Source organism: Hylobates moloch, unplaced genomic scaffold (assembly GCF_009828535.3).
Source record: "Hylobates moloch isolate HMO894 unplaced genomic scaffold, HMol_V3 SCAFFOLD_4, whole genome shotgun sequence".
In the NCBI taxonomy this organism is placed as follows: Eukaryota; Metazoa; Chordata; class Mammalia; order Primates; family Hylobatidae; genus Hylobates; species Hylobates moloch.
This window is the reverse complement of record NW_026652279.1, coordinates 91,068,900-91,086,029: the sequence shown is the minus strand read 5'-3', so window position 1 is coordinate 91,086,029 and position 17,130 is coordinate 91,068,900. Positions and strand designations below refer to the sequence as shown.

Sequence of the window (17,130 nt, the reverse complement as noted above, 5' to 3'; positions counted from 1 at the left end):
AAAGACTCAGTGATGCAGAGAGGGTATAGAAGTATGCTGATAAATATCCAGGCCAGGCACAGTGGCTCACGCCTGTAATCTCAGCACTTTGGGAGGCCCAGGCAGGTGGATCATGAGGTCAAGAAATCAAGACCATCCTGGCCAACATGGTGAATCCCCATCTCTACTAAAAATACAAAAATCAGCTGGGCACGGTGGTGCGTGCCTGTAGTCCCATCTACTCAGGAGGCTGAGGCAAGAGAATCACTTGAACCTGGGAGGCGGAGGTTGCAGTGAGTTGAGATCGCGCCACTGCACTCCAGTCTGGTGACAGAGCTAGATGCTGTCTCAAAAAAAAAAAAAAAAAAAAAGAAGTAATTGATGAATATCCGAGGCAAAGACTCAGCCTTGCTGTGGGATAGGGCTTGTAGCATGTTTGAGGAACTGAAAGGGAGCCAATATAATTAAAGCATAGTAAATCAAATGAGATGAGATAGTCATGTTAGGCAGGAGCTAGATCATGCAGGACCCTGAAGGCCCAAGGAAAGGATTTGTAATTTTATTCTATGGAAATTTATTCTTCAATGGAAAACATCAAGGTATTTTTGGAAAAGGTACTACAGGGAATGTGAATCAAAGCAGGATTAGTTCCAAGATTAATACAGTAGTCCAGGAGAGACAGGGTACTTGAACTAGGTTGGTAGCATGGAGATGAAGAGAAGTAGACGGATTCTAGATATACTTTGAAAGTGACTGAATATAAAGAATGAGGAAAAGAGAGGAATCAAGGATGGCTCCAACAGACGTCTGACTTAAGCAACTGCTTGGCTGATGGTGCTATGGTAAGTAACATAGTAATTAGTTTTAGCTGTTCTTAGCAACTAGAAGGATAAAAGAGAGAGGACTGCTGATTCTACAGCACAAAACAGCAAAAATTAAATAAATAAATAAATAAAACAAAACCAGGGTACAAAAAGAAAAGGCAATTAGGCTACCTATGAGAGAACAGCAATATCAGACCAAATTTCCCATGGAAAACAACTATAAAAGTGATATAAAATGCCCCTAAATCCCCAGCTATTTCAAGGTTTCGGGAGAACAACCAAGGGTCAGGACTTGAGGAGCCAAGATCCCTTAGAGAAGGGAAACACTTTGAAGATCTCCCTTCAATTCCCCCTTTAGGTATTTGCCAATTACCAGCACAGAGCAAAAGGCCAAGCAGAAAGCAGCATCCCAGAACTTGTATGAATTTCACTGGGCTGGGAAGACACAAAAAGTGGATGTTGTACCACCAAAGAGCCAGGAATTGAGGATCTCAGGAAAATAAAAAGGGACCTCAAAGAAAGGGGCCCAATATTCTGTTCAACTTTTCCTCTCCAGGAATGTGCTGCATCATAAACAGCATGGACTGAAATTCAGAAAATCCCAACAAAAAGATGTTGAAAAGAGGTTTTAAAAATAGCTCTCATCAGCCTCATGATACTTGAAATTCAGGACTTGCCAAGGAAGAGGTATCTTGGTAAACATGGCAAACTTTCAACTGAGACCTTAGCTAAGGGCTATACACCAGTAGTGCACCAATAGTGAGGCTATCAGAATTTCCTGACTGCCCTGAATTCAGGCTCATGTCATATCAGTCACTTATGAATCAAAGTAATCAATGTTTTTCTAACTACTCAACAGAGGATATTAAATCCTATGTGGAGAAAGATAACCATAATTCATATTCTCTATAATTTTTCATCACAATGTTAATAAAACATTGCCAGGCACCCAAGGAAAAAGGATCAAATGATCAAAAGCAAAACAACAGAAACAGGCTCATAGACAATCTAGATATGATGGTCATCAGACAGGAATTTTGCAACAATAGTTAATATACTCAAGAAAACAGATGAAAACATAAGAATTTGAATCTATGTAAATTTTAGGATAAAAAATACAAAAACTAAAATTAAAAACTCAATAATTAGAAATAACTAGATACTGGACAGTGAAAATACAAGTGAACATGAAGATAGGTTGCTAGAAAATCTGTAGGCTTACGAGAAGGGGAAAAAAGAATGGAAACAGTGACATGACCTAACATACATGTAACTGTTGTCCCATAAGGAAATAATAGAAATAATACTTAAAGAATATTAGCTAATTCCCAGGCCAGGTGCCTGTAATCCCAACACTTTGTAATCATGCCTGTAATCCCAACACTTTGTAATCATGCTTGTAATCCCAACACTTTGGGAGGCTGAGGCAGGTGGATCACTTGAGGTCAGGAGTTTGAGACCAGCCTGGCCAATACGGCAAAACCCCGTCTCTACGAAAAATATAAAAATTAGCCAGGCATGGTGATATGTGCCTGTAATCCCAGCTACTAGGGAGGCTGAGGCACTAGAATCACTTGAACCCAGCAGGCGGAGGTTGCAGGGAACTGAAATCATGCCACTGCACACCAGCAAGACTCTGTCTCAAAAAAATAAATAAATAATAATTATTATTATTTTAGCTAATTCCCAAATGACAAAAGATAGTACGCCAAAGATTGACTCAGGACCTCAAGATACTCTACAAGCTTTATGTAGATTACAAAAAAAAAAGCTACACAAGAGCACATCAATAGTAAAATTGGTGAAAACCAAAGACAAGGTATAATCTTCAAAACAGCCAAAGTAAAACACATTAACTTCAAAGGAATAACAATAAAATCAAAAGCCTGAGTTGACATAAACAGTGGCAGCCAGGTGATGATAAAATAACATCCTGAAGGTGCATAAAGTAGGGATCCTTTAAAAGTGAAGGTAAAATGAACACATTTTCAGGCAAACAAAAACAGAGAATTCATTACCAGAAGACCTGCACTAAAAGTTCCTTGGATAAAAGGATAATTACCCAGATGCACATACAATCAAAAAGAAAGAAATGAAGACCTCCAGAAAGGTAAATTTGAGGACAAAGTGAAATGAGCAATGATTATTTTAACAACAACATTACTTTTATTACCACTGTTATAATTACTTTAATAATAATAATAATAATGACATCTTTGGAGTTGAAAACAAAGCAAAGACTGGAAGAGGGGTAAATGGAATTAAATTAAAAGGCCATTCCATTACCCTGAAGTGGCAAAGGCAAAAATTTATGATAGACAAAAAAGTTAAAGATGTACACTGTAATCTCTATGCTAACCAGTAAAGATAGTAAAAGAATTTATAACAAAGAAGCTAAGAGAAAGGTATATGGGAAACTATTTGATTAATCCAAAAGAAAACAAGAAATAGAAGGGAAAGTTATAAAGGACTTGATGATGGAAGTAAAATACAAATTGCAAAATTGTAAATTCAAACCCAAATAATGTGGTACAGTAATTACATTAAAGGTAAAACAGAGATTATCAAACTTAGTAAAAAAGTAAAAACCCGACTATATGATGCTTAAAGAGATTCATCTTACAAATAAGGACAAAGAGAGATTTAAAGGAAATGGATAGAAAAAAAAATGCTATATTAACATCCCCCCTGGAAAAAAACTTTAAAGCAAAAAATGTTACTAGAGAGGAAGATAGAACAATCATAAATTTATTTGTAGCTAATAACTTAGCCTCCAAATATGAGGCACGATTTGAGAGAACTAAAAACATATAGACATATCCTCACATATTTGGCAATTTTAACACAAGTTTCTCAATTGAGTGATTTAAAAAAGACAAAAAAAGTCAGTATGATACAATAGATTGAACATGATTAATAAACTTATTGCTATATATGGCACACTGTCCTCAATTTTCTAAAACTGACCATAAAGCAAGTGTCAACAAATTACCCACAAGTGAAATCATAGAATGATTCCAGACCACAACAGATACCAAACTAGATATCAATAACAAAAATATAGCTAGAAAATCCCCAAATGCTGAGAGCACAAGGGAAATTTTAAAATATGCTTTATCGAATGATAATAAAAATAATATACATCAAACTTGTAAGATCCATCTAAGTTGCATTTAGAGGGAATTTCATATACATTTTTTTAAATTCCAAAAATATTCCCAAAAAACCCACAAAGGAGCCAGGCACAGTGGTCTGCACATCTGTATTCTCAGCTGCTTGGGAGGCTGAGGAGGAAGGCGCAGTTGAACACAGGAGTTCAGAAACCAGTTTGGGCAACACAGTGAGACCCCCATCTCTTAAAAAGATTTTAAAAAATAGGCCGGGCACGATGGCTCACGCCTGTAATCCCAGCACTTTGGGAGGCTGAGGTGGGCGGATCACGAGGTCAGGAGATTGAGACCACCCTGGCTAACACGGTGAAACCCTGTCTCTACTAAAAACACAAAAAATTAGCTGGGCATGGTGGCGGGCGCCTGTAGTCCCAGTTACTCGGGAGGCTGAGGCAGGAGAATGGCGTGAACCTGGGAGGCAGAGCTTGCAGTGAGCGGAGATCGAGCCACTGCACTCCAGCCTGGGCGACAGAGCGAGACTCCGTCTCAGAAAAAAAAAGAAAAGAAAAGATTTTTAAAAATAAATAAATAAGCTGACAATTAATGACTTAAGTACTCATCTCAAAAAACTTTAAAAAGTACAGAAAATTATCATTTTTTTAAGTGGAAGAAATAAAGGTAAAGGCAGAAATCAGTAAAAAGTTAAAAACAACATTTAATCTGAAAATGGACTCTGAAAAGACTGGGTACAAAGAGACCCAAATTACAATAAGCAGATTTTGAAAAGGAGAGATCACAGATACTATCAATATCAAAAGAATTATAAAAGGATACATACACACACACACAAAAAAACCTTAAGCTGAACTGGAAAATTCAGACAAAATGGACAAATCCCTTGAAAAGCAAAACTTGTCAAAATTGACAAAGAAATAGAAAATATGAATAGCTTTTTATGTACTGAAGAAATAGAATCAATAATCTTCACAAGAAAACTCCAGATGGCTTCACCAGTGAATTCTTTCAAACATTTGTGGATGAAATAAAATCAACCTTCACAAATTCTTCCAGGGAATTAAAAAGCATTTCCCAACTCATTTTATGAAGTCAGCATAACCTTGATACTTAAATCTGTCAAATACTTTACAAGAAATTAAAATTGCTAGCCAATTTTTTTCATGAACAAAAAAAATCTAAATGAAGTATTATCTAGCATATACCATTTGAGTAATGTATAATTAAAAGCTAGGTTTATCCAGAAATTCAAGGATGCTTTAAAATTAGGAAATATATATCCTTCTCTTTCCCACCCGTCCCAAAATTAACACATATGTTTTGACAAAGCAACTACATTACTAAGAGTTTTGTCCTAAAGGAATAATCAGACAAGGCACAGAGATATGTTTAAGAATATCCATTATGTCATTGTTTGTAATAGCTTCTAAATGCTCATGAATATGGAATTAGCTAAATAATTTATATACATCTATCATAATCAGTTCAAAATTATAATATGGTTCTATACTTATTTGCATAGATAGATGTTCATAATATAGGCTGAGCTTAAAATATGTAAGGAGGCAGCTTTAGGCTAAACTTGATTTAACACGACTAAATGAAAATAGCAGGATACAAAAGCAAGACTATTTCTAAGGCACAGAAAAACACTAATTTTATATGAAAGTAAAGAAAAACATACATCATAAGAACATTTTGTCTAAGCACAATAAATTGCCATCTTAAGTACATAAACAAAAATGTTAATGCCAAACTTCAACAATTTTCTTCAGCAGAAAGAACATTTTCTTCTCAAAATCTAGTCAGAAAATTACCCAAATATATATTTACTTAAGACCAAAAATGCTACTAGATTTGACCAACCAATAGAGAATCTCTCTCTCTCTCTTTCTACATACATATATGCGTTAAAAGTATGGAGACAAAAACAAAATGCCCCGAAATCACTAAATCCTTTAGAAGTCATTCTGTTTGTTACATATATAAAGCATTCAAAGTAGTACTTTTTAAGAAAAATCCACTGTGTAACAAATATATACACAAGAAGACTCAAAGTTCCAACAAGTTTAAAGGAAACTCCCTTTAATTTTACCAATTAGTAAGACAACCAACCTTAATTAAAATCATTCCAATCCAGATGTTACATAGTATATTACAAAGATATATGAAATAGGTTTCATTTCTACCATGCTAGCTCAGACCAATCAGTAGTGATTCCCTGGAGCAAGGTATTGGGAAGGAATCTAAGGCATTCTTAGGATAATGTGCCTGAGGGATTCAGCAATGTTTGCTCAGTTATAGTTGTGGGGAGGGGTGTAGATGTTTATCACTATTGCCACCAGACCCAAATTCCTATTCTAGCTCAACTTCTTCCTCACTATGTGATCTCAAACAAGTTCCTTACCCTCTCTGAACCTAGGCTGTGAGAAAGTAAAAATGAGCTCGGTTGATAATCGGACTGTGTTATCTGAATGATACAGAGAAGACCAACAGGTAAAAAGTTTTTCCTATGGCCACACTGCAGCTCCAAAATGACCAACAATCTCCCATTCTGTAAGTGATTATGTTTTCTCACCAATGACTTTCCAAGTCCCCTTCATTTATCCTGTCTCCTAAACAAAGACTGCTGAAAGACCCAATTACTAACCCACCTCCACTTGATGTATGATAGCATTCAATCCAGGAGTCCCTGCTTCCAGCACAGCCCAAACCCTACTGAAAACTCCTCCCATTCTCTCTCTCTTTTTTTTTTAGAGACAGAGTCTTACTCTGTCGCCCAGGCTGGAGTGCAGTGGCGCAATCTCAGCTCACTGCAACCTCTGCTCACTGCAACCTCCACCTCCTGAGTTCAAGTGATTCTCCTGCCTCAGCCTCCGGAGTAGCTGCGATTACAGGTGCCTGCCTCAATGCCCAGCTAATTTTTGTATTTCTAGTAGAGATGGGTGTTTCACCATGTTGGTCAGGGTGGTCTCGAAGTCCTGACCTCAAGTGATCCACCCACCTTGGCCTCCCAAAATGTTGGGATTACAGGCGTGAGCCACGGTGCCCAGCCCTCTCGTTCTCTTTTACTGACACTCGGCAGGATCTGGCATATGCTCTTTCTAGCTGCAAAACAGTCAACCTAACTTGTTTCACCACAGATGCATTCCTGGTAGTCTTCACCTGGTGGGTATTAAGAGTTTCTTTATCTATATACCAACTATATTTATCCAGGGTGACTGTAAGGATTAAATTAAATGCTATAATGTAAAATGCCAAGCATCTGCCTGGTATTAGCAAGTACGAAACAAATATTAGTTCTCTCTCCTCTATGAGCTCAAAGTAAAGTTATAAGTGTAATTTTTTTATCAACTAAGCAGTTCTTCACTATCAAGAAACTGCATCTCTGCAAAACATAACTAACAGCCAGAAAATCAGCCCCCCAAAAAAGAGAATTCTAAGCAACCAAAACAGATATGATCAAGTCCATGAAATAAAAGATCATGCACTTTACTGTGAGGTAACTCCTAAAATCCTACTCAGACACCATTTGTTCATTTTAAACACATATTATTTTTAATAAACTTTGGAAATACGGTTTCCACACCCATAGCAAAGTAAAACCAGAAACTGTAAATGGTTAGGAGTAAGTAGGCACACTGATCACAGGAAAAAACAGTTGCTCAAAAAGGCAGGAGACAGAAAACTTGTAACTGTCAAACACAAGAAGTTAAAATGCTCAGAAATCTTTAGTCATCTAGTGCAGTGGCTTCTACATTTTTTTGATTGAAGATCCCAAATATAAAATACTTCAGGCACATACCTATAGTATATGTGTTTTCATTTATAAACATACACATAGTATAAAACATATACTAAAAACAGAAATTAAAAGATTAAAATTTTGTTTTACTTTTTACTTTACTATTTTAACTATTTTAAATATTAATTTGTTTTAATCTTTCAATCACTAAAAATGCTATTACTATTAACATATTAGGCGAGCATTATTATTAAATATATCTCTATTTTTTTAAATCTTAGTTTCTTCTTTTGTGAAGTTCAAGGTATTTTGACACTTGGTTTTAAGAGCTGTCGTAAGTCATACCTGAAAAACTTACCTTACAAAGATGACATCTATATAGAAGAACATGTCACTTAGTAACTTACTAAATCATATTAGTTTTCCATTCTAGCACCAAATACGCAAACATTTTTATTCAAAATCAGCTACCTGATGTCAATGTTCTTAAAATTTTCTTTTTCCTGACTGCAGTAAGGTATTTTTACAAATTAAAATGTTTGGCTTTCCAATAAATGGTCCAAAGTCAATTAAAATTCATTGTAAGGAAGATTTGCAACAGATTGGAAATACTTCAACATGCTTTCAAAATGTTCTCCATAACATTTGTTTCTTTTGAAAAGCAGGTACTTTCTCACTTACTGTTTAAAATGTCAATTTTGCCTTGAAGTGACAACTTAGGGATTGTTTTCCCAAAAATACCTGCTAGATTTTTATTTTTGGTAGCCTCTTGTCATCATGGATAAGAACAGCATATAGAATACTCATCTTTTGTAATAAAAATGTGTGATTAATATTTGAGTTCTACAACTCTTAAATGCTTTGACAGCAAACCTCTGTTCCCCATCTCAATACCAAGTATCATAGATTCTTCTTTTAAAAAGTATTTTTAAAGGGACTATATAACAGAAAAACTGGAAAAACTCTTGAGAAACTCATGGTGCTGTTGCTGGCATCTACATTACAGAATTCACACATCTTCCCTCAGCAAACCACACTCTCAGTGACCACCTGAATGCAGGTGGACCTAGGAAAACCTCACAGCCAATTCACATAGTATGAATAGAAAAGCTCAATTCTTTTCCCTTTTGGGGGACAAAATAAACAAATAGAAGTTCTCATATTTATTTCTCAAAATTGATTTGCTTCACCTCACTTTGTAAATTACTGATCTAGTGAAGGGGCATGAAGCTTCACAATCTATATTAGGTGCTGAGGGTATTATAGTTGTAATACTACTACTATATTACACAGACAGGTGCCCAATAAACACTGATTGAATGCAAGCAATATTATTCAAATCAAAAGACCATTTTAGACACAAGCTGGGGTAGGATTCAGAGCTAGAAAGAAGTAATTCAAAGCTGAGGGAAACAATGTCATCCGTTTTCTTAATAAAAATGTCTAATTCAAAATACCAAATACGAGACACATTCAAGTAAAAATTTAGAGAAACATTCAATTCTTAATATATTATTTATTAAGCTATTCAAGTCACACATATATGTAAATAGTACTTATCTACCCGTTGGCTTTATAAAACCCTCCAACTTAAACCTGAAATAAGAATCATCAGGAAGAGAAAGAAAAATAAAAAGGAGCTGTAAGTAAAGAGGAAAAAGTCCTTGGGCATTAATCTCAGTATACTTTTCTATTTTCTGGACCTTTTCCTTTCATGGCATTTTCTCCTGGTATATTCAACATATGTCATTTTACTTTAACTTGGAAAAGTGATAAAAGTTCACTTTGAAAGGAAATGTATTTTAGTAATTTCCTGTCCACAAGAGGGCTCCAATAATTCTTACATGAATGGAAGTGATATAACAAAAATTACAATAAAAATATTCATTAAGCACATAAAATATACTGGAAAAAACTTGAATTGTCATTATCTCATTCAACTCCTATTACAAATTGTTGTTATCTGCTACAATTTTTACATTAACAGTTGTTAAAGATACGGGGCTTTTCTTTGACTGTTTTATCAACTAAAATGTTTTGAATCACAAAATTGCTTTGCCATTATTCTCACACTGTCAATTTCTCTTAAAGTTTTCAATGTAATAGATATTATAAAGTATAATTTTAGTCCAAAGCTCTAAATAGTAGCCTAAATGTTGTATACAATACTCTTATAAAAACAAGAATGTATTTCTTGATAACTTTACCAATCCAGAAAACAAAATTACCATTGCTGCCCAGTCTTAGGCCTTATAACTAACACAGGCAGTAAATATTTTCTTGCGAAAAACCTACAGTGGTTAACATAAGTCACACTGCAACTATAAACAATGAATATTGCCACATCATGAACTATGATCTCGGCTGAAAAATAAATAAATAAATACATTATTTAAATACAATATATTATAATGATATTCTGTTCAGATATTTTCAGATTTTTTCCACAAATAAGTTACCACACTAAGATGTTATTAAATCTAGTTCAAACTCATTCACTCTTAGCAAAGAAAACCCAACATTTCAAGTAAATACACTTATAATATTTATAGGACATATATATTACAGAATATAGTAAAAGTACCAACTACAAATTATGTTTTAAAGGGTACAGCAAATCCATTCACTAGGGGTGCCACTCCCTCATCCAAAAAATTGACATTTGGATTATTAAAAATGAGACTCCTTATGCTAAACACAAAAAATTACTGGATGTTTAAAAATAAATTTTAAATGTGAGTTCTATCTACAAAACAAAAGCCAAAGCTAAAAAATCTATTTTAAAGTGAGTCATAATCACGACCATAAAAAGACTTTACCAAAAACATCAATTGATTTAGCAATTATTGTAGCTCAAGAATAAATTATCTCTATTGGAAACATGACAGAGGTTGTAACTTCACCACCCCATCCCATCTTCCCAACAGGATTTTCCCATACAACTGACAAGCACCATTAACATATAAAAGATTGACTTCAATAGAAACGACACCACCACCAAAAAGTAAAAAAGTGTAACATTTGTTTCTAAATAGCACATACTGTCGATTAGGAGAAAGCTTAACATTTTACTGCATCTAGCAAAAACGTATTTAACAGTACATATCCTGATCAATTTAGAGTTACGCTGCAAGGGATATATGTCATTAGCTTTGCTGTGAGAGTGGTGAGAGGAGCTCTTCAAGGTTTGGAGCGGTAAATTGTTCTGTCATGAATGTAAACTAAAATCAATTGTCAATTCATGGTATTAAGAGTTTAACAATTATGAAGCATTTAATCGACAACTTCTAACCAGTAATTGTCATGTTATATTTCAAAAAGTTGAGAATTCTAGGCATATAGCAAATGATAAACTTCTTAAGCAAAAATGCAAAGTATAAATGAACGTTTAAAAGACTTTCACAAAGAGAAAATCTTAACCTCTAACCAGTTGAACAGTAGAAAACAAGACACACACAAAAAATACTCAGAACAATCAAACCTGTGCTGTACCTTAGTACCCGGTCTGAAATAGCATCATCAGGGCATTATATGTTTATTACATAATATTGCTTTGCCCTTGCATATCACCTTTAATCAAAGGATCTCAAAGCACCACAGAATCATCAAGGCCTTAACATCCAGTCTACAACAGATAAACTGTTATATTTTATAACTGCAGATATTAATAAAACCCTGCTCCTACTTCCTAGTCCTCTGATCCTAATCTCAGCCTCCAAACCCTCTCTCTGACTTGGAAACAGTATTCCCCAAATCATCTCAATCTGTGACTGATGCTACGCACATTCCAGCTTTTCTTCACTGGACCTAAAGGAAGTAGTGGCACTGTTTTAATAACACACATCTATTTCATTCCAACTTCTGTGAGAGAATAGATAGTACTTAAGGTTAACCTATCTTGCACTGTGCTTGATGATATAAAATGGAGGCTTTCGAGAGAGCAAATCTTTGCTCGAGGCGATGGCCCCACAGATCACTCATCAAACAAGGGAAATAGCATTTCCCAGCTCTGTCTAGAGACCGCTCCCGGCAACTTCAAGAGCGGTATGGAGGAAACCTTGTCCAGCCGTCCTTAACCACGCAGGAGGCTATTTCATGTGTGCACACCACAAGAGAAGCGAAAACTAAAAGGACAACGCACGAGTTTTAGGACTCAGGAAGGAAGAGTGTAAAGCTGTTATGTGGCCACCCAAGAGACAGAACACTGTGTGTTCCTTTGCATTAAATGGGAAATTAAACGAGCAAAATGCCTTTAAACCAAGGTCAAAATAAGCCATTTAGAATCATTTAATTTTTGTTATAAAATCTGTATATGAGGTTTGCTCCTCTAGAAACATCTGGCGTTTTAAAATTTAATCATCAGCAGGCCGGGTGCAGTGGCTCACGCCTGTAATCTCAGCACTTTGGGAGGCCAAGATGGGTGGCTCATCTGAGGTCAGGAGTTTGAGACCAGTCTGGTCAACATGGTGAAACCCTATCTCCACAAAAAAAAAAAAAAAAAAATTACCGGGTGTGGTGGTGGGCCTGTAACCACTACTTGGGAGGCTGAGGCAGGAAATCCTTGAACCGGAGACATCGCGCCATTGCACTCCAGCCTGGGCAACAAGAGCAAAACTCCGTCTCAAAAAATAAAAATAAAATAAAAATGAAATTAAAATTAAAAAATAAAACAAAATTTAATCATTAGCAAAGTTCAATTTGTTTCCACTGAATACACAAACACTCAAATGTTAACATATGTGAGCACAACTACATTAACTTCAATTCTTTCATAAACAGGATTATGCCTCTTCCTGTTAATTAAATGCATTACGTTTGCCCTTAGGACTGCAAAGTGTAACTTCACACTCACACAAACCAAGCCCCAGCACTGTAAGGTTACACGGTTACTGTTAGTCAACCGACTCACAAACTTACCCTTCATAAACAAAACAAAAAGAAAGGCGTCAATAAACAACAGTACTTTTTGTTTCAAGTTCTCAACACTCAGTGATCGAGGCTCAATACTATGTTTCCTTAGCTTTATGTCTAATATGGAATCTACTATTAATAAATATTTGGCATTAAAAAGGCCTGTAATATTCATAGTAAGTACCAATACAGGGTCAGCCTATGTTTGTGAAAATCCCAAAATATCTTAATATTTCTGTTGCCATCCGTATTCACACATTTCAAAAAGCTCACAGCAAATTCTAACATACTTTTTCTTGAAGAGATGTGCATCCCTGTTCTTGAAAAATATCAAGTTCGTCCCTACTGCATTGACGATCTCGCCTGTGTCATAAAGCAAGATTCCCGTTTCCCTACCTATTCTCTCGTAGGGACACCCGTCCTCAGCTCTGCCCACTGTCACTGACGTTTTCAGAAACGTTAAAATACTAGTGTTCGGAGGCTTCTAGCAAAGAGGGAGATGTTTTGTCCCCTCAAGCTACCATGATACATTTCCCTACTTCTCCACTATCTTCAATGATTTAGAAAACACGACCAAATGAGAGAACCCATATTAAAAGCAGTACTTTCTAAAAGGGGGAAACCAGAAGCTCCAACTTCTCCAAATCGCTTAGCACGGTGGCTTTTCGACAGTCCCCAGCAAATTTTCGCCCCACGCCTGCCGTCTTTCCGATTAAATAAGATTGGAAACCACAATTAAATCAGAGTGTCATAACTTATCCGTCACTTACCATATCCGCCGGGACATTACTGGACATCTTGCCGTTTGATATATACCCAGATGTTTACGAAAAAAACAAAGAAAAAAGAGCAGAAGTCTTCACGCTACAGAAATAAACCTTCACGATTTTGACTGGTTCGTGATGTGCTTTCTTCCCCCAAAATAAACTTATTTGGGAGCCAAAGTGCCGGTCAGGCCGAGGTTCTGGTTCGAAGAGGAACAATCCCCAGGAGCTGTGCGGCCGGAGCAGGAGGAAACTCCCGGGACAGCAGAGGCAGCCCCTGTCGTCGTCGTCGTCGTCAGCAGCAGCAGCCCCAGGACCGGCCACGCCAGGTGGACCAAGCCGAGTGACACACGGACATGGAGAGGGGTGGGAGGGGGTTAAATCCGCCTTCCTCCTTTCCCAGCCCTGGCAATGACTCACACTTGCTCCCGAGTCAAGTCCTCATTAAGCAGGAGAAAAATGCCCCAGCGTGGATGTACACAGATAACTATGTAGCTACACATCGACGCGTGAGCCTTGAGTGGCGGCCGAGCGGTGGCCGGACGCTGGCCGCGGACCCTGCCGAGCCGCTCTCGGAGCGCCCGCGCGGACGGCTCAACTCACGCCGCCGGGGCGAAGAGCCGGGCCGCAGAAACCCGCGCTCAAGGGCATTTAACTAGTTGGGAGCCAAAGCGAAAGACCGGAGCGGGGGACCGACAGCGCGGCGGTGCTTGGGGCCGACCGGGACACTCCAGAGCCCCTCTGGGCTCAGGCCGCGGGCGCCCCCGGACAGCAGCGGGGGTCGGGGCGCATCGTCTCCGGCTCCTCGGCGCTCCTCTTCTGCCTCCGCCTTCCCCGCCGCCGCCTCCCGGGTCTCCGCCTTCCCCTCCCCTCCCCGGCCTCGCGAGCTCCGGGCGACGCCGACTTCGGCTGGTCCCCGGAAGAGGCCGGGTTCTCCCTCTCCTCAGCCCGGGAATGGTTTCCTCTCAGAGCTTTGTTTCTCCTCCTCCTCCTTCTCCACTTTTCAGTCCCACACGCCGCGGCCGCCTCCTGTCATCGCCTCTCAAACCAACATGGCGGCAGCGGCGGCGGCGGCGGCAGCGGCAGCGGCGGCGGCTGCTGCCTGAGTGCGACTAGGGAAACGGGAAGAGCACGGACCCCCCCCTCGCAGCAGCCGCCGTCCCCGTCCTCGTCCTCCCTCCGCGGACACCAAGTGCGTCACCACGGAGACCATTCCCTCGAGCATCACGGGAAGTGTAGTCTACGAGGGTGGGGGGGAGGGAGCCGCCGAACGCGTCCTCACCCAGCTCCGAAGCCACGCCCCCCCCATAGCAACAGTTGCGAGGAAAGGAAAGCTCCCTTTCCCTTGCTTTGGACAAGCTGCTGCCCAGGAGTTAAGTGATACCTGCTACCAGGAGTGCTGTGATCATGAGAATTGTGGGGAGAAAATAATTCTGCACAGAGAAATTCCCCTATGCACGATATGCACACAGAGCTAAAATATGCTGTACCTCCAAGCAGAATCATTCATTTTAGTTACAGCACATTCTCCACATCCTGCAATCTCAATGCATTTTGTAGAGTGATTTCATCTAGGTCTCCTCAACATTACATTTTGAAGAAGAAAAGCAATCATTGATTTCCAATAAGGTCACAGAAGTTCAACAGGAACAAGGATCTCATTAAGCAGTGAGAATATTTGAACATGTGTTTCCTTGAATACCCAGGGCAATAAAGCTACAATCTACTTAACTGAAATTACCAAAACTGTATTACATACAACAGTGTTATTATATCAAATCTGTATCAGGAAATAGCTACTACAAACTAGATGGGGATTCACCAGTTTACCCATCTGGACCCTAAATTCTATTCTATGTAACTCATAATGTAATTGAAAACCTATATGCCTTGCAGTCATTAGCAACCAGGAGAAAATAATGCCATTGCTGAGACACCATTCAGATGGACATTTGTGATTTCTGCATTTTGTTCCTAAATCTGAGGTCAACATCTGAATCCCTATTCATATCTCTCTTAGTCCTTTGACAGAGTACTTTAGAAACGGCAGTCTCAATATGACGCCTATATATTAATGCCAATAGATTTAGAGTCTGAAAGCCACCTCTCCAACCTACAGCTGTGTGACCTCATCTGTAAAATGGTCTTGCCTACCTTCCCAGGTAAAGCAGGGGTAGTTATGAGGATGAGTTCATGCATGGGAAATAAATCACTTTGTAAATAATAATGCATCATTTGATATGAAATGTCACTACTCATTCATTCAGCAAACAAATGTGCCAGGCACTCTGCTAGGCACTAGGAGTTTAAAAATGAGTCACTGTAGCAAACAGCAGCATCATGTGGCAGAAATGCCAAGGTCTTGGGTTGGTAATAGGGGTTATTACCTCCTTGTCTATAGGGCTGTTGAAAAGGGGCAGAATCCAGTCACTGTCCTCAGGGAGCTCATTGTCTAGAAGCCTACGTGATTCCCCACAGCAATCTCTCCAGTTGGGTTTCTCATCAGATGGAAACCCACAGGACATTTAGAGTACCTGCCTCTTGAGTAGCCTGGGTGGAGAAATTCCAAACACTCCTAAGGGCCTATATCACCCCGAGGAAGATAGATCAAATTCTCCAAAAAACCAAAGGCCAGAAGAGAGACCCAAATCTCACCGTGATTAGGCTTCAGGACTTTGTCTAGATATTTCCAAGTCCATAGTTACATGATTTTCCATGGCCTTTGTTATTTGGTTGCTCATTTGTCATGTTTAGCAACCACAGAGTCCCCTTACCCCTACACCAGCCCCCCAGGAAATAAGGGCAGGTGAAAATGCTTCAATTGACCAACGAATTCAGAAGGAATATTGGAGCACATTTTGAAAGCTCTAACTCACAGAGTTAGTCCCTCCACCACACCCTTGACTCCATCTTTTATCCAATGACCTCCCTGGCCATGGCACTGCCAGGCCTAAGTGCCACTGTAAGTAAAAAGGCAAGCGTTGCTGTTTGCTACAGGTTACCACTGCCACCTCTACAAAAGGCAATGTCTTTCAAAAGTCGCTGTTTCCAATTACTCTTCTAAGAGAGGCTGAGACATTATTCTCAATAAAACTCATTATAACTCATCCCTAACATTGTTAAGGCATGAGGTAACATTATTGGACACAGTTGCAGATTTTTCCACTCTTTCTTTTCTCCTTGCTCCCCAGTTCAGGCGGGTGAGGTGGGAGGCTGTAGAAAGGAGTTCAGCTGTCCCCAGCAGGAAAAGGTAGCATCTTCTTGACACCATCAATCTACTGTCAGCATCAGTTGGAAGAAAGTGAATGGCACAGCATTTTTGTAATGGGAAAAATAACTTCATAGGAACTCAAAACACCTGGCTCCGCCATGAATTAGTTATGTGACCTTTTGCCTCTCTGAGTTTCAATTTCTTCATCTGAGAAGCTTGAACTAAATCTCTAAGGTCCCTTCTAAGGTCTATGAGTGTCAATTCCTGGAAAAATAGGGCATGACAACCAAGGCCTGTTAAAAATATCTTCCCTAAGTGACTACTTATGGGTAGGAGGGATTTGGGGGGAACAGGGAAGGTGGAATGAGGACAACCTAAAATTAGATTTTGGCGATGGTTGTAGAACTCTGTAAATATACTGGAAGCCACTGGATTGTACACTTTAAATGGGTAATTTTTTACTTGTTAAAATGTAGCAAAATACACATAACATAAAATTTAATATCTTAGTCTTTTTTACATTTTCAGTTCAGTGGCATTAAGTACGTTCACACTGTGCAACCACCACCAC

General features: G+C 38.6%; 1 protein-coding gene across 1 annotated transcript in view; it reads right to left on the bottom strand.

The window, feature by feature from the left end:
- Positions 1-14,468, bottom strand: part of UBL3 (ubiquitin like 3) — an 85,599-nt gene extending 71,131 nt beyond the window's left edge. The window contains exon 1 of the mRNA XM_032150554.2: positions 13,355-14,468. Within this exon, the coding sequence (XP_032006445.1) occupies positions 13,355-13,381 (27 nt within the window). The 5' untranslated portion in view covers positions 13,382-14,468. The remainder of the gene's footprint in view (positions 1-13,354) is intronic.
- Between the last annotated feature and the right edge of the window lie 2,662 nt (positions 14,469-17,130).